General features: G+C 41.3%; 1 protein-coding gene across 5 annotated transcripts in view; it reads right to left on the minus strand.

Moving 5' to 3' along the window:
* TMCC3 (transmembrane and coiled-coil domain family 3) overlaps positions 1 to 23,735 on the minus strand; it is a 439,356-nt gene that overhangs the window by 32,285 nt on the left and 383,336 nt on the right. The window contains exon 2 of one of the 5 annotated variants that reach the window (XM_059936677.1): positions 13,798 to 13,891. The exons of the other annotated variants lie outside the window; for them this stretch is intronic. Within the exon in view, the coding sequence (XP_059792660.1) occupies positions 13,798 to 13,884 (87 nt within the window). The 5' untranslated portion in view covers positions 13,885 to 13,891. The remainder of the gene's footprint in view (positions 1 to 13,797; positions 13,892 to 23,735) is intronic. 5 annotated transcript variants of the gene reach the window in all.

Raw genomic sequence — 23,735 nt, forward strand, 5'->3', positions numbered from 1 at the left:
TCCAGCCACCCCTTCCACCTCCACCATCTACCTGGTGCCTGCCACGTGCCCGTCAGCATGACAGATGTTTGACATATTTTGTCTCTAATCCCCACCCCAATCCTACAGGTTATGTTTAGTCTATCATGATGAGTATCAGAGAAATCAAAGACTTTGACAAGTTCACAAACTAGTGAGTGATGAGCCTAAGCTCAAGCTCAGGTCTGATTCCATAGCCTATGTTCTTTCTAAAACTTCAGGCTTCCTGGAATACCATCCCCAACTCTTTACTTACCAAAACCTTGGGGTTCCTTCAGAGTCTGACTCAATTTAACCTCTTTCACACAGAAGTGTTTCTTATCACCTCCAATCTAGTAAACAGTGCTTACTCTGAACCCCTGCTGCTCTTACTGAGTCCCTCTGCTTGCACTAAATTCATTACTGCCTCGTATTATTTGTTGCCTTATTCTTTTTCCCACTTGTTTTGCAGTCCCACAGCCTCACATTGCCTCTTGAACACAGTAGGCACTCAACTGTCTTATAACTGAGTTCTCTACTTTGATAGCATTTCCTATGGATAAAATTCCACATCAGGTAGGATAATTTCAGTAACTGGATAAAAGACGTTCAATAATAAGGGCACTTATGATGTCACAAACTAAGATCAGCGGACAGGGCTGATTTGGTGGCTTAAAAATGTTATCAGGGGGCTTCCCTGGTGGCACAGTGGTTGAGAATCCGCCTGCCAGTGCAGGGGGTACGGGTTGGAGCTCTGGACTGGGAAGATCCCACATGCTGTGGAGCAACTAATTTTGTGCACCACAACTACTGAGCCTGCACTCTACAGCTTGAGAGCCACAACTACTGAGCCTGTGGGCCACAACTACTGAAGCCTGTACGCCTAGAGTCCGTGCTCCACAACAAGAGAAGGCACCGCAATGAGAAGCCCGCGCACCGCAACAAAGAGTAGCCCCCGCTCGCCGCAACTAGAGAAAGCCCTTGCACAGCAACTAGAGAAAGCCCGCGTGCAGCAATGAAGACCCAACGCAGCCAAAAATAAATAAATTAAAATAAATTAATTAAAAAAAAATGTTATCAAAGATCCAAGCTCTTTCCAATTCTTCATTATACTATATTCAGGGCATTTGCAAGTTCTCTCATGGAGGCAAGTGAGCTACTGCAGTTTTAAGAATCACATGTAGGCAATTTCTGGCTATATATGAGAATACTGCTCTTCTTTCCTATTTTGTTAGGAAGGAAAATATTTTCCAGAAACTCCTCAGCAGATTTCTCCTTAGGTCCCTCTGGCCGGGCCTGAGTCATACGTCCATGCGCTAGCTTCAAGGGAGGCTGCGGAAGCAGTATCTAACATTTTCAGCCTCTACTGTACTGGCTCTGCCAGCCAGGCAGAAAGGGAAGGAAAATGGTGTTTGGATAGGCAACCAACACCTTTAGAGAAATATTAATACAATAATAAACTCTGTATAATGAAAGTCCTCCACGGTCCAAAGAGATTAATTATCTTAAGAAAGGTGTGCTAATCAGGTTATAAGAAACACTCCTGTTACAATAGGGTGCTGTTTGCACTAGAAGTAGGAGAGAAGAGAACTGGAATCTCCCAGCTCTTTAGCCAACAAATTGTAAACACATTCCTTTCCCTCGAATCCTGAAGTATCACAATCTCTTCCAGCACTATGACCATCACAAGGAAGGATAGGCAAGCAGAAAAAAAACTCGTTCTCTTCAGCTTCCATACAGTTCTCCAAACACATTAAAACAGGTAAAAAAAAAAAAAAAAAAAAAAAAAAAAATTTGAGAGATTTAAAGAACAGAAATGAAGATGAAAATATTTATGTTTTTGCCTCCTTCTCCTATTCTTCTTTGCTTCTTCTAACAGGACAGTCTGCCTTTACCACCACCATCACCACTACCACCACCATTACGTTTCTAATTCTGGAATCAGCTTAGACATCCATTAATGGAGAGCCACTTAAAAAACTATTACAATGGAAAACAATGCAGACGCTAAAATAGAAGTGGATCTCAACTGGCTACTACGGGAAGCTGTCCAAACTAAATTGTTAAGCAAGAAAGATACAGAGCTATATATATATAGTACACACTCATTTGTGCTTTAAAAGAGGGGCAGTGGTGGGGTTTATATAAATGTGATACAAGTGTACTCTATTTGTAGAGAAATTTCTAGAAGGATGTCTTAGGAATTGTGGATGGTAATTACCTCTGGGGAATAGGATTGGGAATCTGGGACCAGAGATACTTCTTGTTTTATATTTTCTTTTTGGTATAGTTTGGTTTTTTCCCACCTTGTATTGTCATATTTTTTTTAAACCTACTTTGAGGTTGAGTCTGCAACCTCAAAGCAAATACCTACAAAATTTCATTAGCTCACTTAACATACTTCTTTGTTTCCTCTTAGGACCTGTGATTTTTTTTTTTTTTTTTTTTTTTTTTTTTTTTTTTTTTCATGTAATGTCTGAAACATTTATATTAACATATTTCCATACATATTTCCATACAAATACAAATATAAGATTTTTAGAAATTTCATGTAATGTCTGAAACATTTATATTAACATGTTTCCATACAAATAACCCAATGAAAGTTTAGTATTAGTTGTTTTGTTTGTTTTTTTATACTGCAGGTTCTTATTAGGCATCAGTTTTATACACATCAGTGTATACATGTCAATCCCAATCGCCCAATTCAGCACACCACCATCCCCACCCCACCGCAGTTTTCCCCCCTTGGTGTCCATATGTCCATTCTCTACATCTGTGTCTCAACTTCTGCCCTGCAAACTGGCTCATCTGTACCATTTTTCTAGGTTCCGCATACATGCATTAATATACGATATTTGTTTTTCTCTTTCTGACTTACTTCACTCTGTATGACAGTCTCTAGATCCATCCACGTCTCAACAAATGACTCAATTTCGTTCCTTTTTATGGCTGAGTAATATTCCATTGTATATATGTACCACAACTTCTTTATCCATTCGTCTGTTGATGGGCATTTAGGTTGCTTCCATGACCTGGCTATTGTAAATAGTGCTGCAATGAACATTCGGGCGCATGTGTCTTTTTGAATTACGGTTTTCTCTGGGTATATGCCCAGTAGTGGGATTGCTGGGTCATATGGTAATTCTATTTTTAGTTTTTTAAGGAACCTCCATATTGTTCTCCATAGTGGTTGTATCAATTTACATTCCCACCAACAGTGCAAGAGGGTTCCCTTTTCACCACACCCTCTCCAGCATTTGTTGTTTGTAGATTTTCTGATGATGCCCATTCTAACAGGAGTGAGGTGATACCTCATTGTAGTTTTGATTTGCATTTCTCTAATAATTAGTGATGTTGAGCATCTTTTCATGTGCTTCGTGGCCATCTGTATGTCTTCTTTGGAGAAATGTCTATTTAGGTCTTCTGCCCATTTTTGGATTGGGGTGTTTGTTTCTTTGATATTGAGCTGAATGAGCTGTTTATATATTTTGGAGATTAATCCTTTGTCCGTTGATTCATTTGCAAATATTTTCTCCCATTCTGAGGGTTGTCTTTTCGTCTTGTTTATGGTTTCCTTTGCTGTGCAAAAGCTTTGAAGTTTCATTAGGTCCCACTTGTTTATTTTTGTTTTTATTTCCATTACTCTAGGAGGTGGATCAAAAAAGATCTTGCTGTGATTTATGTCAAAGAGTGTTCTTCCTATGTTTTCCTCTAAGAGTTTTATAGTGTCCAGTCTTATATTTAGGTCTCTAATCCATTTTGAGTTTATTTTTGTGTATGGTGTTAGGGAGTATTCTAATTTCATTCTTTTACATGTAGCTGTCCAGTTTTCCCAGCACCACTTATTGAAGAGACTGTCTTTTCTCCATTGTATATCTTTGCCTCCTTTGTCATAGATTAGTTGACCATAGGTGCGTGGGTTAATCTCTGGGCTTTCTATCTTGTTCCATTGATCTATGTTTCTGTTTTTGTGCCAGTACCATATTGTCTTGATTACTGTAGCTTTGTAGTATAGTCTGAAGTCAGGGAGTCTGATTCCTCCAGCTCCATTTTTTTGCCTCAAGACTGCTTTGCCTATTCGGGGTCTTTTGTGTCTCCATACAAATTTTAAGATGATTTGTTCTAGCTCCGTAAAAAATGCCCTTGGTAATTTGATAGGGATTGCATTGAATCTGTAGATTGCTTTGGGTAGTATACTCATTTTCACAATGTTGATTCTTCCAATCCAAGAACATGGTATATCTCTCCATCTGTTGGTATCGTCTTTAATTTCTTTCATCAGTGTCTTATAGTTTTCTGCATACAGGTCTTTTGTCTCCCTAGGTAGGTTTATTCCTAGGTATTTTATTCTTTTTGTTGCAATGGTAAATGGGAGTGTTTCCATAATTTCTCTTTCAGATTTTTCATCATTAGTGTATAGGAATGCAAGAGATTTCTGTGCATTAATTTTGTATCCTGCAACTTTACCATATTCATTAATTAGCTCTAGCAGTTTTCTGGTGGCAGTTTTAGGATTCTCTATGTATAGTATCATGTCATCCGCAAACAGTGACAGTTTTACTTCTTCTTTTCCAATTTGTATTCCTTTTATTTCTTTTTCTTCTCTGATTGCCGTGGCTAGGACTTCCAAAACTATGTTGAATAATAGTGGTGAGAGTGGACATCCTTGTCTCGTTCCTGATCTTAGAGGAAATGCTTTCAGTTTTTCACCATTGAGAATGATGTTTGCTGTGGGTTTGTCATATAGGGCCTTTATTATGTTGAGGTAGGTTCCCTCTATGCCCACTTTCTGGAGAGTTTTTATCAGAAATGGGTGTTGAATTTTGTCAAAAGCTTTTTCTGCATCTATTGAGATGATCATATGGTTTTTATTCTTCAATTTGTTAATATGGTGTATCACATTGATTGATTTGCGTATATTGAAGAATCCTTGCATCCCTGGGATAAATCCCACTTGATCGTGGTGTATGATCCTTTTAATGTGTTGTTGGATTCTGTTTGCTAGTATTTTGTTGAGGATTTTTGCATCTATATTCATCAGTGATATTGGTCTGTAATTTTCTTTTTTTGTAGTGTCTTTGTCTGGTTTTGGTATCAGGGTGATGGTGGCCTCATAGAATGAGTTTGGGAGTGTTCCTTCCTCTGCAATTTTTTGGAAGAGTTTGAGAAGGATGGGTGTTAGCTCTTCTCTAAATGTTTGATAGAATTCACCTGTGAAGCCATCTGGTCCTGGACTTTTGTTTGTTGGAAGATTTTTAATCACAGTTTCAATTTCATTACTTGTGATTGGTCTGTTCATATTTTCTATTTCTTCCTGGTTCAGTCTTGGAAGGTTATACCTTTCTAAGAATTTGTCCATTTCTTCCAGGTTGTCCATTTTATTGGCATAAAGTTGCTTGTAGTAGTCTCTTAGGATGCTTTGTATTTCTGCAGTGTCTGTTGTAACTTCTCCTTTTTCATTTCTGATTTTATTGATTTGAGTCCTCTCCCTCTTTTTCTTGATGAGTCTGGCTAATGGCTTATCAATTTTGTTTATCTTCTCAAAGAACCAACTTTTAGTTTTATTGATCTTTGCTATTGTTTTCTTTGTTTCTATTTCATTTATTTCTGCTCTGATCTTTATGATTTCTTTCCTTCTGCTAACTTTGGGTTTTGTTTGTTCTTCTTTCTCTAGTTTCTTTAAGTGTAAGGTTAGATTGTTTACTTGAGCTTTTTCTTGTTTCTTTAGGTAGGCTTGTATAGCTATAAACTTCCCTCTTAGAACTGCTTTTGCTGCATCCCATAGGTTTTGGGTCGTCGTGTTTTCATTGTCATTTGTCTCTAGGTATTTTTTGATTTCCTCTTTGATTTCTTCAGTGATCTCTTGGTTATTTAGTAACGTATTGTTTAGCCTCCATGTGTTTGTCCTTTTTACGTTTTTTTCCCTGTAATTCATTTCTAATCTCATAGCGTTGTGGTCAGAAAAGATGCTTGATATGATTTCAATTTTCTTAAATTTACTGAGGCTTGATTTGTGACCCAAGATGTGATCTATCTTGGAGAATGTTCCGTGCGCACTTGAGAAGAACGTGTAATCTGCTGTTTTTGGATGGAATGTCCGATATATATCAATTAAATCTATCTGGTCTATTGTGTCATTTAAAGCTTCTGTTTCCTTATTTATTTTCATTTTGGATGATCTGTCCATTGGTGTAAGTGAGGTGTTAAAGTCCCCCACTATTATTGTGTTACTGTCGATTTCCTCTTTTATAGCTGTTAGCAGTTGCCTTATGTATTGAGGTGCTCCTATGTTGGGTGCATATATATTTATAATTGTTATATCTTCTTCTTGGATTGATCCCTGGATCATTATGTAGTGTCCTTCCTTGTCTCTTGTAACATTTTTTAATTTAAAGTCTATTTTATCTGATATGAGTATAGCTACTCCAGCTTTCTTTTGATTTCCATTTGCATGGAATATCTTTTTCCATCCCCTCACTTTCAGTCTGTATGTGTCCCTAGGTCTAAAGTGGGTCTCTTGTAGACAGCATATATATGGGTCTTGTTTCTGTATCCATTCAGCCAGTCTATGTCTTTTGGTTGGGGCATTTAATCCATTCACGTTTAAGGTAATTATCGATATGTATGTTCCTATGACCATTTTCTTAATTGTTTTGGGTTTGTTTTTGTAGGTCCTTTTCTTCTCTTGTGTTTCCCACTTAGAGAAGTTCCTTTAGCATTTGTTGTAGAGCTGGTTTGGTGGTGCTGAATTCTCTTAGCTTTTGCTTGTCTGTAAAGCTTTTGATTTCTCCATCAAATCTAAATGAGATCCTTGCCGGGTAGAGTAATCTTGGTTGTAGGTTCTTCCCTTTCATCACTTTAAGTATATCATGCCACTCCCTTCTGGCTTGCAGAGTTTCTGCTGAGAAATCAGCTGTTAACCTTATGGGAGTTCCCTTGTATGTTATTTGTCGTTTTTCCCTTGCTGCTTTCAATAATTTTTCTTTGTCTTTAATTTTTGCCACTTTGATTACTATGTGTCTCGGCGTGTTTCTCCTTGGGTTTATCCTGTATGGGACTCTCTGCGCTTCCTGGACTTGGGTGGCTATTTCCTTTCCCATGTTAGGGAAGTTTTCGACTATAATCTCTTCAAATATTTTCTCTGGTCCTTTCTCTCTCTCTTCTCCTTCTGGGACCCCTATAATGCGAATGTTGTTGCGTTTAATGTTATCCCAGAGGTCTCTTAGGCTGTCTTCATTTCTTTTCATTCTTTTTTCTTTAGTCTGTTCCGCAGCAGTGAATTCCATCATTCTGTCTTCCAGGTCACTTATCCGTTCTTCTGCCTCAGTTATTCTGCTATTGATTCCTTCTAGTGTGGTTTTCATTTCAGTTATTGTATTGGTCATCTCTGTTTGTTTGTTCTTTAATTCTTCTAGGTCTTTGTTAATCATTTCTTGCATCTTCTCAATCTTTGCCTCCATTCTTATTCCAAGGTCCTGGATCATCTTCACTATCATTATTCTGAATTCTTTTTCTGGAAGGTTGCCTATCTCCACTTCATTTAGTTGTTTTTCTGGGGTTTTATCTTGTTCCTTCATCTGGTACATAGCCCTCTGCCTTTTCATCTTCTCTATCTTTCTGTAACTGTGGTTTTTGGTCCACAGGCTGCAGGATTATAGTTTTTCTTGCTTCTGTTGTCTCAGGACCTGTGATTTTAATAATAATAGCAAAATAACTGGCCTCAATATTCAGGATAGTAAGCATTTTTGTAACTAAAACTAACTTTAGTTTATGTAATTACTTTTACTCCCTACTGAAAAGAGGGCTTTTAAATCCAATTTCCCAAGGAAGTAAGACCATGTCTCAAAAGGTAGTTCTTTAAAAAAGGTTGTGGAACTAAGCTGGAATTACCAAGTCATAATTAGAAGTTTTCAAATGAAAATCCCATAAAAAATAATGTATACTAATGTTACATCTCTTTTATATGATGTAACCAAAATACCATCTCTTCAAGGGACAAATCCTACTGAAACATTTCTATTGAGAACTCAGTTTCCTAATGCTCACAGCTTCGAATCTATTCCATGTGGGCAATGATTTTTCCCATACAGGGTCTTCACTGAGAACACCACAGATGTGGATGACACCAGTGTGTGACAGGCATATACGGTTGTCCCTTGGCATCGTAAGGAATGGTTCCAGGGCCCCCCCCCCATGATGCCCAAGTCCCGTATGTTAAATGGTTTTGCATTTACAGGGTTGGAGAGCCAAATCTACATATTCACTCATCTGTGGTAGCTGAAGAGACTCACAGGGTCCATCGAGTGACAGTTTACATGTGGCTCATGTGACTCTGGAGGGCTAGATTGTTTTATTTGTGATTCTCAGGTTCTAAAGGTTGATTTTTGCCCTTCAAAAATGGTTTCTGGGGCTTCCCTGGTGGCGCAGTGGTTGAGAATCCGCCTGCTAATGCAGGGGACACGGGTTCGAGCCCTGGTCCGGGAAGATCCCACATGCCGCGGAGCAACTAGGCCCGTGAGCCACAACTACTGAGCCTGCGCGTCTGGAGCCTGTGCTCCGCAACAAGAGAGGCCGAGACAGTGAGAGGCCCGCGCACCGTGATGAAGAGTGGCCCCCGCTCGCCGCCACTAAAGGAAGCCCTCGCACAGAAACGAAGACCCAATACACCCAAAAATAAATAAATTAAAAAAAAAAAAAAAGGTTTCTGTAACAACTACAAAAAGCATTAAAGCTATCTCCTTAAGGTTGAAGTTGCTCAGGATCCAAAACAAGGCAGGCCTACTTCCATTAAAAAATTTTTTGATGGTCCTAGAATTTATTTTTAAATGAAGCAATGGAATTGGATTCCAAGATATATTTGAAATGTTTACATTTACTGAATTCTTAGAACATTAAAAATTGTTTGGCATTTGAACATACACAAGCTCCAGAGACCCAGAAATTCCATTCCTAAGAACAAGTGCCCACGTTAGGACAGTGCATTAAAAATATTCATAGCAGCAATGTCCACAACAGAAAACAACAACAGTAACGACCACCCAAAATAACCCAAAGGTCTACAGGCAATAGAATGGATACACGTACCTTGTGTGCATTTGTACAGTGGAATGAAATGAACCATAGCTTCAAGACTTAAAGTGGATAAATTTTAAGAGCAGCAAGTCAAAGAAGAACACATGCAGTATGAACTCCACTTTATAAAGTTCAAATGCAGGCAAACTCTTGTTTAGGTATAAACACACAGGTAGTAAACGATAGAGAAAAAGCAAGGGGACGGTTAACACAAACCCTGGGACAGCATCACCTCCTGGGTGAGGATGCTTGTGACAGCGGGATATGAATCAGGGAAAAGGTCAGAGGGTCAAGTCTGATTTCCTGCCCTGGGTTTTAGGTGCAGGGGTGTCTCATGTTACTTTTTAAAATGGAATATCTTCTATATATAATATTTTACAATTTACAAACATTTAAAAATAAAAACTATGGAATAAATTACACAGTAAAATAAACTGAGTGTGTGTGTGTGTGTGTGTGTGTGTGTGTACGTTTAAGTTAAATGATAAATAACATCCTCTTTTAATCCCATTGCTTTTATCTCTGGGTCTATACTTAACTCTTTGGGTAATAATGTTAAAAATCGAAATTTGAGGCCCTACTTAAATTGTGACCTGGATTCAAAGGCCCTCAGGCCACCTCCTGCAATAGGTCCTGACTTAGTCTCCCTGGGTCATTATCCTCAGTGGCTCACACCCTGGAATGTGAAGGATGTAGTCGGAAGAGAGCCCCAAATTCCCCCCAGGCTACAAAGTAACCGCCAGGCAGCCTGCAAACAACCCATGTCTGTACTTTAGGTAACCGACTGTGCTCTTCAGTGGCTGGAAGAGGGGAACAGAGAGGAGGAAGAGCCTGGGGGGAGCGGCTGGCCAGCGTTGCAAGGGTTTCTCCAGAAGAGCCCGTCAACCGGCGGCTGGCAAGAAGAGACCCATTCCTGCCACCCTTTTGAACAGCCTTGCACAGACGGCAGCTATAGTTGTTTCACAAGCTGTGCTCTAGCAGTTTGGGTGGCAATTTCTCCCTTTCATTCCAACTGAAACCGTGCACGTCAATCTCTGTCAATCACTGCGCTCACAATGCTATGAGGCTATTAAGATGCTCTGCTGTCAGAACAACTAGCCTTCCAATTATTTTTTCAACTAGCCCCCCAATTTTCTTTTAACAACAGAAATTTCATCTCCACGATTCAAAGGATCACACAATAAGCAGCAAACTCCTCCAACTCTCCATACCCCTCATCGCCACCCCCCCAAGCTGTTTTTGTTTCTAAGGGTTGGGGCTCATTACCAACAACAAGCCCACCTTTGTGACATTCCAGGGTAAACATTTGATACAGAACTAATTGGGAGAAAAATGACCTGAATTAATAAGTGTTCAAAATATTTTAATGTCCAGGAAATGAAAGACTATTTATTTTGCAGCAATATCCCAAAGTCTTCCCTGACACAGATGCACACACACAACCACAAATTGAATACAGATTTCCCATGAGATCAAGCAGCTCTTATAGGCAGAGTTCAGGTGATATGGAACCTTCCCTGCCCCACAGTGGGCGCTGTATCCACCACCACGGGGTGGCCAAGGACAGCCGGCCGGAGGAGCCCTGATTCTTCAGATCACGACGCTTCCCCTCTGCTGCTCCCTCTCCCAACCACAGCCACCACACCACACGCTGTCTCGCAGTCAGTTTTCTGGAGTCTGAAGTTTCAAGGAGGGATGCCCGCTTCTCAACAGACCGGATGTTAAAGTACAAAGTTAGATTCCAACTCAGTCTGGTCAGACCCAGGATCACTTTCAAAATGACAGGGAAGTAAGAGAACTGGCTCTTTTCCAGCCAGTAGCCGGCACCCTCCTACTCAGTCAGACATCTGTTCACCTCTTAAATCACACTCATTGAATTTACATTTTTAAAGGACCAAACGATAAGGATTTTGGTGGCTCATTAGGAGTTTCAGCAGTTTAAGTATCTAGAAATCCAGTGAGAAATTACGGAAGGACTTGGCCAAGCATAAAGACAACTATGAAAAGCCCCCAAATAACTTGCATCTCTTTCAAGCATCTCATAGGATACGAATTACTACACAGCTCTACGATACATATTTACACAGCCTGGTTGAAACTGCAGAGCGGGGAGGAGACTTACCAAACGCCACACCACAAATCAGCGAGCAGCTCGCTCCCCACCCTGCCTGAGAGGCATCTGAGCCTGTAAGGCAGGCAGGCTGGATAGTCAAACAGCTCCTACCATGACTCACCCTGAACTTTGGAGATACTGCTCATGTATCTCTGGGTATTCCCGTGTTTGTCTCCGAGAAACTCCACGCCCTGCACTGTAACCAATGCTACTGCCCGCAATAATACACGGTATTCAACCCACTGCTGACAAACGGGCTCTTGCTACTGCCAGAAGAAAAGATATACATTCTGTATATTTGGAGAGAGGCAGACTAGAACAAAGTCCTGTTATCACACAACTCTGGGGGTGGGAGAGGACCTTAGAGGATGTCCAACCTGGCACTCCTGATTTACCGACTAGGAAACAGGCTCAATTCAACAAACTCCAGTTGGGCAGAGCCAATGCAAAGCAATGAACCGAGCACGGGAAACCCCAACATGGATGAAGGCAGGGCGAGCGGTAAGTGGTCCAAGCGCGTAGGGAAGGGCAGTGAGTGGGGTCAGGAGACTCTTTCCTCTGTTGTTTCATTCATGAGACACATGCTCGCTGGTGCCTTCGAGTATCAGACGCAGCGAGGCGTACTGGAGTTGCAAAGGGGCACCCCACCCCCAGGCTAGTGGCAAGGGAAACAATGACAGTCGCTGATGAGTGCCCTAGGAGGTGTACGCGGTGCTAGAAGACAGCACTTGGGAGGGGTAGCCAAGGTGGGGGGCGCGGAGGAGGAGGAGGAGGGCAGGAGAGGAAACAAGGCTGGTGCAAGGCAGGAAGAAAGAGACTTGTCAGTGAGAAGGTACTTCAGGTGGTGCGCTCTGATTCATTCAACCAGACAGCAGGTGACAATGTGAAGGGTACTGGGCATGGCAAAGAAGGCAGGAGAAGAACTGGGTCAGCAGACAGGGATGAGATTTTGAGGGCTCCAGTTACATCACGCCAAGGTGTTTAGATTTCATCTGATAGGACAGGTGGCAGCCGCTAAAGGGATTAGGATAATCAGATCCCTGTTTCAGACAAGTCCTTCTGAAAAAGCAGGAGAGAAAATGCATCTCAGTGGAGCGGACTGGAGCCTGCTGTAGTAATCTAAGGCAAGAGCTGGTGACGGCTGGATGCAGGGTTGTCCTGGGAAAGGAGAGAACAGCGTCTGAGGTAGACAAAGGAGGCAGCATCAAAAGGACGTGATACCAATCGGATGGGGGGTGAACGGCAGAGTCACGGAAAACCCCACTTGTTTCATCCCTTCTGGTGGCCAAAAGATCAAGCGCAAGACAGGCAACTGAGGAGAGGCAGGAGGAGGAAGAGATTTGGGGTAGCAGAGGAGTCAGCATCAGACATAATGAATTCGAGGCTCCTGTGGCACATTTAAGCACAGGTGTCCAGAGGGGCACTCAGAGAGAAAGAGGCTTAAGAAAGAGAATTGGAGCCCATCAGTGACAGTGCCTTGGGGCAGCTCACCGAGAGGAAGTACTTGGACTTTCGGGTCAGGCAGACCTGATCAAATCCCCACTCTGCCACTTAGCAGCTGTATGACCTCCGGCAAGTAAATTAACCTTTTTGAGACTGTAGTCTCATATGAGGAAATTCCTCCTGGAATGTAATAAGATCAGTAAAGAACCTTATGTCAGGTGAGACACAAATATGAAATATTTTTCTCTTGCCCTTTCGTGATCATATACCGCTTTTTATTATAATAATTTGAGTACTAACCTCTGCAACAGATTACAAGTTGTCTTGCTGTCAGTCACTCGTCTTTGAATCCCTTTTGACCTTCCTTGCATGAAGAGATTCTCAAATATTTGAACTGCCATAAGTCATATGAAAAACTCAGGCCAGAATGAGTCTAGGAGACAGGGTTTCTTGCCCTTGACATTAAATAACTAATACAAAGATCTCAAAATGGTTATGTGGTTTATACGGTACTGATTTAATTCTGTGTTGGGGGTGTGATGGGGGGAGAAAAGGGCAATGGGGGTTTGCAAAAGAAAGAAAATTTTGTCGGTCTAATAAAGCCCCGTCAAAGTAACAGAACTTTACTCTTTGCGTAAATCTATACAGTAATATTTAAGAGGAAGAGTGTCTACTGAAGTTAGTATTTACACAGCCTCTATCCTCTGGCTCAGTTCAAGTAAAGGTCTTAAATTAAATTTTAAATAATGAATTCTAGCAAATGGATCTTGCCTTAAACCAAATTTAAAATCAACAGTATACTTTGTATATAAGAAATATATACTTTCTTTGTTAGGCTCATTTTGCTTTTTCTATTTATAACTCTTAAATGGACATTTAAAAACTACAATAAGGGGGACTTCCCTGCTAGTCCAGTGGTTGAGAATCTGCCTTCCAATGCAGGGGACTCAGGTTCGATCTCTGGTCAGGGAACTAAGATCCCACATGCCGCAGGGCAACTAAGCCTGCGCACCGCAACTACTGAGCCTGTGTGCCACAACTAGAGAGAAGCCTGTGCACCACAACGAAGAGCCCGTGTGCCGCAACAAAGATCCCATGTGCCACAACTAAGACCCGACACAGCCAAATTAAAAAACAAAAACAAAAAAAAACTACAATAAGGGACTTACGTGGTGGTCCAGTGGGTAAGACTCTGTGCTCCCAATGCAGGGGACCCGGGTTTGATCCCTGGTCGGGGAACTAGATCTCGCATGCATGCCGCAACTAAAAAGAAAAAAAAGAAAAAAAAAGACCCCACATGCCGCAACTAAGGATCCCACGGGCCGCAATGAAGATCCTGTGTACCGCAACTAAGACCCAGAGCAGCCTAAATAAATATTAACAAAAAAAAACGACAATAAGATTTAAAAATCATACTGACCACTAAGGCATACAGAATTCAACTCCACATAACCAAGCTTGTTCATTTTTCTCCTGGTTTTGCCTTCAAATTTAGGCTAATTTGTCTTACCCATTTTTATGGCTGCCTCCCTCGTCTGAAAACATCTTGGTCACTGGATATTTTATTTCATCTCCAACTTACTTGGCTAAAACACATTCACGATCACCTCTTCCTTGCTTCCTGATCCTTCCCTGGTAGCTTCATATGTTCTCATTCTTTCATCGACAGCCTAGTTTAGCATACCTACTTCATGTTCTGTGTCTAGTCATAAATATCTCCAAAAAATTCACACAGGTTTCCAATATAAATTTGTTTTACGATTGTCTCAAAGCTCTCTAGTTGTTTGGCTCATTTAATTATTCTGATTCAAGATAGAGAATGATCCAATTCACAGCTATGGTCTTCGGGACTTGCTTAATTCCCAGCTGCCTTCAACTCGGCCACAGGTGGTACGGCTCAAGCATGACCAATTTTAGAGGGCACTTGGGTCCCTATGCTCTGAGGAAGAACGTGTATCCCTCTCCCCAACATGCCCAGCCCTAATCCGAGGTTCTTGCTGCTCTCAGATTGTCTTGGACTCTGGATGGCTCCCTTTAAACTCACACAACACAGCTGGCCGTGCCTCTTTAGCCAATATCTAAGATTTTGACTCCTCACTGACATACCGACCCCCTCCGAGATACCCCCCCCAATTCTTCCCTGCCTTGAATGGACTTGAACTTCCCAGACTTGAAAAGACTCAACTAATTTTCTGTGTGTCTATAAGATCCTCTCCTATCTTGCTGTCACTAGGAGGCAAAATGAAGGCAGAGAGACAGAGCCAGGCTGTATGGCAACTGCCACTAAACCAGCACAATCCCCATGCCACCTGGCTCCTGACCTGCATTAAGGAGATGCACACATATTCGACTGACAGACTACTGAGATGTAATTCTTTCCATTTAAACATTACTTTGAAACACACATTACACACACCTAACTACTACACCATGACTCATAATAGAGGTGTTTAAAATGAAGAGCATCTCATCACAATGCTTCACCCAAAACTGCCCTACGGCATCTACTAAAGGAGCAGGTCAGATCCAGGAAACGGTTTACCATAATCTAGAGCATGATTTTCTCATTATCACATTCTGCTGCAGGGCTGCCTGACTTGCTTCCCAACCCAGTTCAGGTTCTGTGACCTCATGTGATCCAAAGCCCTCTTCTGGCAAATTGAGGGTTAGTTACTTGCTTTGCCAAGCCATTCTCTATTCTCTTCTCCCTCTGAAAACCTGAGCTACCTTTTTAATTATTCTCTTTCTCAAGAAATATCTCATTTAATTCCTTCAACCAGAGGCCCTGGTGACACAGGTTTTGAGTAAACAAGGAGAGTCAGCTGCTTATCTGCTGCATCAGAACCAACTGGGGCAGGAAAGCCTTCTGAAAATAAAAGATTTCCCCGGTAAACTGGTACAACCCTTTGGAAGGACATCTTGTTCCCATCTATCCCTATTTAAAAGACACATGCCCTTTAACCCAACAATTTTGCTTTTAGAAATTTATCCATATACGGTTACAGAAAAAAAGATGTACAAAAATACTCAGTACAGTATTACAAGGCAAAACAAACATGTAAAAAAAGCACTCTAGAAGGAACTTAAATTGTATTATCAGTAGGAGACTGGTTAAATAAATGATATTTTGTGAGAACATTGTTTGAGAGAACATTTCTGTAAAGATACATAAGAAACTTAACAGCACTTATCTCTGGGGATAAGGATGAGAAGTTGAAAAGAGAGACTGCATTTTCTACCATGTGCCCTTTAGTACTATGGGATTTTTTTCCTATGAACTTGCACTTTTTAAGTGTAGCTAGTTAAAAGGAAAACAAAGTGAACCTTCATAATTTGGGCTTACGTGAATGATCTACAAGACACTTCATTTAACAATGTCATTCAATCTTTGTTAAAAAGGAAATAAAACGAGGAACAAATAGGAACTCTATAGAGCGGATATACATTAAAATGTGTTTGCTCCAGCAGGTAATGATCTCATCGTTACACTTTAGGAACCCTTGTCTTAGCCTCTCAGAAGACCAGGCTTCTTTTCTCTAAAGTACCTGCTGTATGTGTTATAGACTCTTCCATAATCTAAGTGGCTCAATTTAACCATCACCCTTGTGCTAAACATGTGTGCTGACACTTAAACTTAGTTTTACTCTGGAAATTGGGGTGAGATCGGGAGGAGCCCACAACTTTTGTCAAAACCTTGGAAAGAAAAAGAAAAAAAACCCTTCAACTTAAAAAAAAAAAAAAAAGACTGATGCTCAAGCTCCATATAGGATTTACTGAATCTTTGGGTCTGGGAGTCCAATTCCTATATTTTTTAACCAGCTCTCCAGGTAATTTCTACATTGCTGGTCCTACCTCATGCACACCAGAAATAACCATGCTTAGCAAACACTGTGTCTTATCCAAACGAAACTACACACTATAGAGTAGAAAATTCTATAAACAAAGGTGTTCACTATTGCATCACTCCAAGATTTTAAAACAAATAATTTTTTTCAAACACTGATATGGAGTTTGGAGCCAGCGCTGGCTGTAATAAGCAGAACCCACCAGGCCCTCCCATCAAAGCTTCTGGCTTATCTGAGGTGGGGTATGGGGGGGGACATGTAGAAAAGCCACCTTTGGGGCTGGAAGGGACCTCGCGTAGTGTTGACTGATGTTTCTCAGATCGTGGCTGCGATCACCTGATCACACATCCTCCTTTCTCCCTCCCACCCCCACCCCATTCTCATGTCCAAATAAAGTCTGACAACTACCGAGCTCGTCTGGTATTTCCTGAACATCCGACTGTAAGATCACCTGGGGCCCCTGCTATCCTTGCCCCACCCCAGACCTAGTGAATCAGAATCTCTAATAGAGGTTCTAGATGTTAAACCAGTGACCCAGGTTGTTCTCATAAACAGGGAATTCTGGGAATCACCAATTCAGGTCAAACTCATTTTAAGATAAGGAAGTCAAGGCCCAAGCTGTTAAATAAGTTTCCCAAGGACTTACCAGCTGATTAACGATAGCTGGGACACCCGAAACATGGTGAGCTATTTCTTGCCTCTTATACCAATATTACTTATTATTATGCTTATCATGAGTATCTATGAAATTTCTGATTCACCATGATGAGGCCCCAAGTAAGTGACTAATGAAGTCTGAAGGCAGAGGGTGTGTCATTACATGCCACTGGTTTAAAGAATAACTATTGCTATAAGGCTGTCCAACATCTAGCTACCTGCCGCTCGGGGTTCTTTCACTTTCAGTATCAGGATGAGGGGACACATAAAACAGCACATCTGATAGAAAAGGAAATACAGTCCCACACATTTATAACCAGGTGAGGAAGATTCAAAGTCCTCCGATCTCACTATTTCTTGGTCAAATATTAGAAACTTTAGCAAAAGAAGTCTAATAATCACACTTTCATTTATAGCAACAGCCTGCACCTTGCTGTTGGGAGAGAGAAGACAGCTTCTACAGAGTTTCCACAACCTTGCCCTGAAACCAGTATCTCTAAACCCATCAACAAGAAACACTGATGGGAAACTAAACCCCCAGCTTGGAAAGCACACAGCAAGCTTTAATTCAGGGAGGGTTCAATCAAGTTATAATTGCCTCTAATTGGTCCTCCCACAAGGTCTCACAATTTACAGCTGTAATCAGTTCCACAAGAATGTGCTAAATTTCTTTTCTACCTTTGAAGTCAGAATTATCTCCAGTTAGGTTCTTACAACATTGCTGTTTTGATTCCAAAACAAAAAACAAAAAAAACCAAGATACAGAAAAGGATGAATGAGTGAATAAAAAGCAAAGATGCAGACAGATCTTTTGGAAATAAGCACTGACCCCTCTGACCTAATAATAACCCAGTGAGATTCAGATTGGTAATGGAGACTGATGCCAGTTTGGGCAACCTTTCTGTTCCAGGGCACAGGATCCAAAAAACACATTCATCTGGTCAGACATTTTCCATACTCTGATTTTTATCTTTCTTGGCATGCTCCATTCTCCCCTAATAAAGTCACAACCCTTTGTTGCCATGGAACCCAATCAGACATGGAGCCTGTTACTATGACTTCCCCGAAGGTCTAAAAAAAGATCTAGTGACCAAAAGAACAGCCCTTTCTTTAAAAAAAAGAAAAAAAAAAATTTCTAAGGCAAAGAGCTCTAAAAAGGACCCAACCCTTTTATTTCATGCAGGTTAACTTGAACTCCTGAGCCAAAGCTAAACAATGTTTCGTAAAAATTTGTCAGCTGGGACATTCCCAAGAAGATGGTTTTATAAATAAGTACCTGGCAAAGAGGATGAAAATATTCTTAGGATTTCTTCCTTTTCTTTCCCTTTCAGGCAAGCTTCCTGAAATTTGAGTAGCTGTTTAGCAAACACGTGTCAATCAGCAGCTACCAAATTGCAATATTCATTTCCACCAATACTTAATTTTTGCCAAGAGCTCATGATTTCTCTGTAAAGAAGAGATAAGCTACACAGTACAACCAACCCTGTGTTCTGTTGTACCTGGAACTGGACGAAACCTGTAGGAAAAAAATACCTGGGACTAATAGCAGAGCTACTTAAGGAAAGAGAATTAACATTTGTTGAGTGCCTACCATGAGCTGGCACTTTTAGGTCATCCCGAGGACCCAGCAACAGAGGCACTTCCCTGTCTCTGTTTTGCAGCTAAGGGACCAAGGCTCAGAGAGCTTAAACAGCTTGCTCCAAGCTGTCATATTAGAATGTTGTCTGGAGCCCAAAGCCAATCATTTGTTCACCCAACATTTATTGCTGGCCTCACAGGTGTTTTGCATTTTGTTACATTTCTTGTTCTTTACAATAAAATCTGCAGCCTATAAAGCTTGTCTGTGAAGAGGGCATGGAGTCTCTCTTTACTGGAGCAAGGGGCCAGTTCTGGCTGTCCCCACTTATAATAACCACTACATCTGCACAGCAGCAGCTAACCCTTGGGAGAATCATGAGTAAATGCCCTGGTCGCTTATCTAAGTTGACATGGGCCGGACACCTACTACATCCCTCAAAAGGCTGACTGCTGACAAGGCCTTCCAACCCTGGACTCTGTGGCATGGGGAGGACCAGGAAGCTCTAGGTACTTGTTCTTGTGCAATTTCAGCAACGAAGTAAAAGCCAAGCCATGAAAACTCAACGACAATTATTCTATCCAACCCTGGTTTTGGATACACAGTTTCGAGAAATGACTAGTAAGAAGGAATGTGGTAAAGCACGGAAGTTAATTTCAAAGTTTTATTATTAATCATACCAGCCTTTCAGCTAAAGGTATTTTATCTGCCTCCTCATATAATGAATACAACTACTTTCATTAAAAGAAATTTCAAAAACCAACACAAAACCATAATGAGATACCACTTCACAACCACTAGGACGACCACAATCAAAAGATATATAATAACAAGTGTTAGCAGAGATAGGGAGAAACCAGAACCCTCATAAACTGCTGGTAGGAACAAAAAATGGTGCAGCTGCTGTGGAAAACACTCTAGCAGTTCCTCAAAAGATTAAATATAGAATTAGCATACAACCCAGCAATTCTACTCTTAGGTATGTTCCCAAGAGGAATGAAAACATATGCCTACACAAAAACTTGTACACATGTGTATAGCAGCATTAATCATAACAGCCAAAAAATGGGAACAACCCAAATGTCCATCAACTGGATAAATAAAATGTGATACATCCATGCAATGAAATATTATTTGGCAATAAAAAGATATGAAGTACTGACACATGCTACACCATGGAAGAACCTTGACATTATCCTGATTGAAAGAAGCCAGACACAAAGACCGCATTATATCTGATTCCATTTACAAAAAATGTCCAAAACAGGCAAATCCATAGAGACAAAAAGTAAATTAGTGGTTGCCTTGGCTTGGGGAGTTTGGGGAGGGAGGAAATGGAGAATGACTGCTAATGGATATGGAGTTTCTTTTTGGGGTGATGAAAATGTTCTAAATTTGATTGTGGTGGTGATTTCACAACTCTGTGAGTATACAAAAATCATTCACTTGTACACTTTAAAATGGGTCAATTGTATGGTATACGAATTATATCTCAATAAAGCTGTTATTTTTTTTAAATAGGAAAAACCAACACAACTCCTTTTTGGTTTTTGGTTGTCCTATTAAATAAAAAATAACCCAACTGACAAGACCACCTGACCTTGGACAAGTTACTTTGTCTCTGGGGTCTCTGTACCTTTCTAAGGAAACAAGGCTCATGCCTGAACCCAATGTTCTCTTCTGCTGCCCCATGAGCAAAAGAATCTGACTTTTTGAGGGGAAAAATCACTTGGATGAAACCTCTCAGGTAGTGTTCAAACAGCGGAACCAGACTCCGTATTTCTGCCAGGCCAAGATCCATCCCACTCTCGCCGACTCTCTTCAAGTTCCCTCTCTGGGTTCTTCCCTTCACCCCAGGCTCCATGCCCCAGCTGATTCCTGAACATCTGCCATGTGCCAGGTTCAAGAACAGACTCAGGTAGATTATGCAAGGTGATCAGGGTTGCACAGCTGCACAGTAGCACAGATGAGATTTGAACTCAGAACCAAAGTCTGAGCTGCTTCTCTTATTCCTATACCTGAGTTTTCCAAACTGGGTCCACAGACATATTCTTGGGGTTCCATGAGTTTGCTACAGACAATTTACAAGAATGTGCTTATTTAGATGGTAAAAAATATTTATATAATTTGGAGGATCACAGAGATAACCATCTGCTAACCAAGTACCTCAAAATCCTGGGGTTTCAAGGCTTTTTGTGTTTCTACTCACGCTGGGGCCAGGTAACAGTACTTCTTTAGTTGTCGTGGGTGGATAGGAAACGTGTCGGCTAACTGTATTGGTTTTCTAGGGCTGCCGTAACAAAGTACCCCAAACTGGGTGGCTTAAAACAACAGATATGTATTGTCTCACGGTTATGGAGGCCTGAAATCAAGGCGTCAGCAAGGCCATGCTCCTTCTGCAGGTCCTGGGGAAGGAGCCATTGCATGTCTCTTTCCCAGCTTCTCAGACATTCCTTGACTTCTAGTTTCCTCCACTAATCCTCTGTCTTCACATCATCTTTCCTCTGTGCATGTCTGTCTCTAAATTCCCCCATTTTAAGGAACACCAGTCATGGTGGATTAAGGCCCACCCTAATGACTGACTTCCTTTTAACACGTGTGGACGAAGAATGTCAACTGCCACACTGGTAAACAAAGGATGGGGGCCACCTAGGGGCCAGTGAGCCATCAACCACCGCAGCCTCCCCCAACTGTGCACCCTGAGGGGATCCAGGATGGAGAAAAACAGGACACTGGCCCCAGATAGTTAAAGTGCATATCAAAGGAATGATTTCAATCAGCCCAGCCTCTTCCATCTTCCCCAAAACAGGAAAGTGCTAAATTCATTAACTTGACATGTCTGGTTTTCTTTAACTAGGATCTCTTGATGTTCCAACTCTCTGGTTTTTGTTGCAAAAACTCCAATACCTCCTGTACCGCTTCCCAGCAGTCCCTCAGGGCTATCAGCGAGGCTGTCTTCTGGGCTTGAGTCCTCAGAAAGTCCGCTGAATAAAACATAATTCTCAACTTTTAGGTTGTGCATTTTTCTTCAGTTGACACATCATTGTCTCCGTAAAGACCCTATTTCCAAGGAAGGTCATGTTCTGAGGAGCCGGGGGCTAGGACGTTATATGGGAAACACTCACAGGACTACCACACTTCTGGTCACCTAGTGTTGCAGCTGGGGGTGGGGGGAGGGTCCCACACCAAACAGTTCTTCTCCGTCAGCAGGGTGTCCTACAAATCAACTCCTTCTGACACTATCTACCCGGAGATGGCGGCGTCAGATCCCACAGCTAAAGGGCTCAGTCCCCCGAACTGTCCCCTCCCCCCACTTCAGACACCAGGCTCAAGTCCACGTTGTTACCTGTGCTTCTGAACGACTGGCTCTAAACTGGAGGTTCCCACGGCCCTCTTTTCGGGTTGATTAATTTGCTCAAGAGGCTCACAGAACTCAGGAAAACATTTACTTAATGGATCACCAGTTTATCATAAAAGGATGTAACTCAGAACAGCCAGACGGAAGAGGTGTACTGGCAACGCATGTGGAAAGGGCAAGGATATCCCATGCTCTCTGGGCACCACTCTCCCAGAACCTCCACGTGTTCACCAACCCAGGGACCCTCTGAATCCCATCCTTTTGGGTCTCTATGGAAACTTCATTACAAAGTCATGATAGATTGAATCATTGGCCATAGGTGATTAATGCAACCTCCAGTCCTTCTCCCCTCCCCACAAGTGGGACTTAAAAGTTCCCCTGGCAACTTGCCCCCATCTTCAGGGGCTTTCCAAAGTTAACATAAACTCAGGTGTGGTTGAAAGAGGTTTGTTATATGAATTAACAAAAGACACCCATTTCACCTTTATCACTCTTATCACTTAGGGAATTCCTAAGGTTTTAGGAGCTTTGTGACAGAAATGGGGATGAAGACCAAATATATATATTTCTTATTGTAAATCACAATTATCACAGACTTCAACACATCTTTTTGAGGGGACAGAATTCAACCTATTCAACACTGACTTTACATATAAATGATGCAGAAGTCCCAGATGAAAGTCAAACAATCTCACAGTGAACAACGGTGTCACACAGAATTTTTCTAACAGAAAAGTTACGGATTAAGCCTTTTCATATCATGGAAAATGATATAGGTAATAGAGGCATCCAAACTCAAACAACAAAAACAAAAAAAAAACCTGCCCTTAAGTCACTACTATACCAACATTGTGAGTGATTTAGATCATCTGTATATTAAGTTAATGTTAATATAAATTGTTATTACCTTTGTATTTTTTTCTCTGTTATCATTCCAATTTTTTAGTGTATGTGCTGCTGAAGCAAGTACTACCTTTGTATTTTGTACATATTTGTTTGAAATTTTTCACAATAAAATGTTGGAGGAAAACTTCCTTAGACTCTTGATGAAATCTGTTAACAAAACATTTATTCTTGGAGAACACCTAAATAAAAACACCAGTTAGGATCTTCAAATAAGCATTTCTCTACACAAGTGGAGAGAAGATAAATTTTTTTTTTTAATAAACTTATTTATTTATTTTTGGCTGCACTGGGTCTTCGCTGCTGTGCACGGGCTTTCTCTAGTTGCCACGAGCGGGGGCTACTCTTTGTTGCGTTGCGCGGGCTTCTCATTGTGGTGGCTTCTGATGTGGAGCACGGGCTCTAGGGACGTGGGTTTCAGTAGTTGTGGCACATGGGCTCAGCAGTTGTGGCTCACGGGCTCTAGAGCACAGGCTCAGTAATTGTGGCACACAGGCTTAGCTGCTCCGCAGCATGTGGGATCCTAGACCAGGGCTCGAACCCGTGTCCCCTGCATTGGCAGGCGGATTCCTAACCACTGCGCCATCAGGGAAGTCCCTTAAATTTAAAAATATGGAAATAAGAGTACATTACTTGTCTTCCCTAATGAGACCTATTTAAATAAGAAATGTAGCCAAAGCCTTAACTAACCATTTGACGTCCTCAAACATTGACCTCTGAACGGAAAAAGTCCTACGGTCTGTTGGAACGTGTGAACTCAAATATTAC

Source organism: Balaenoptera ricei, chromosome 10 (assembly GCF_028023285.1).
Source record: "Balaenoptera ricei isolate mBalRic1 chromosome 10, mBalRic1.hap2, whole genome shotgun sequence".
Lineage (NCBI taxonomy): Eukaryota > Metazoa > Chordata > Mammalia > Artiodactyla > Balaenopteridae > Balaenoptera > Balaenoptera ricei.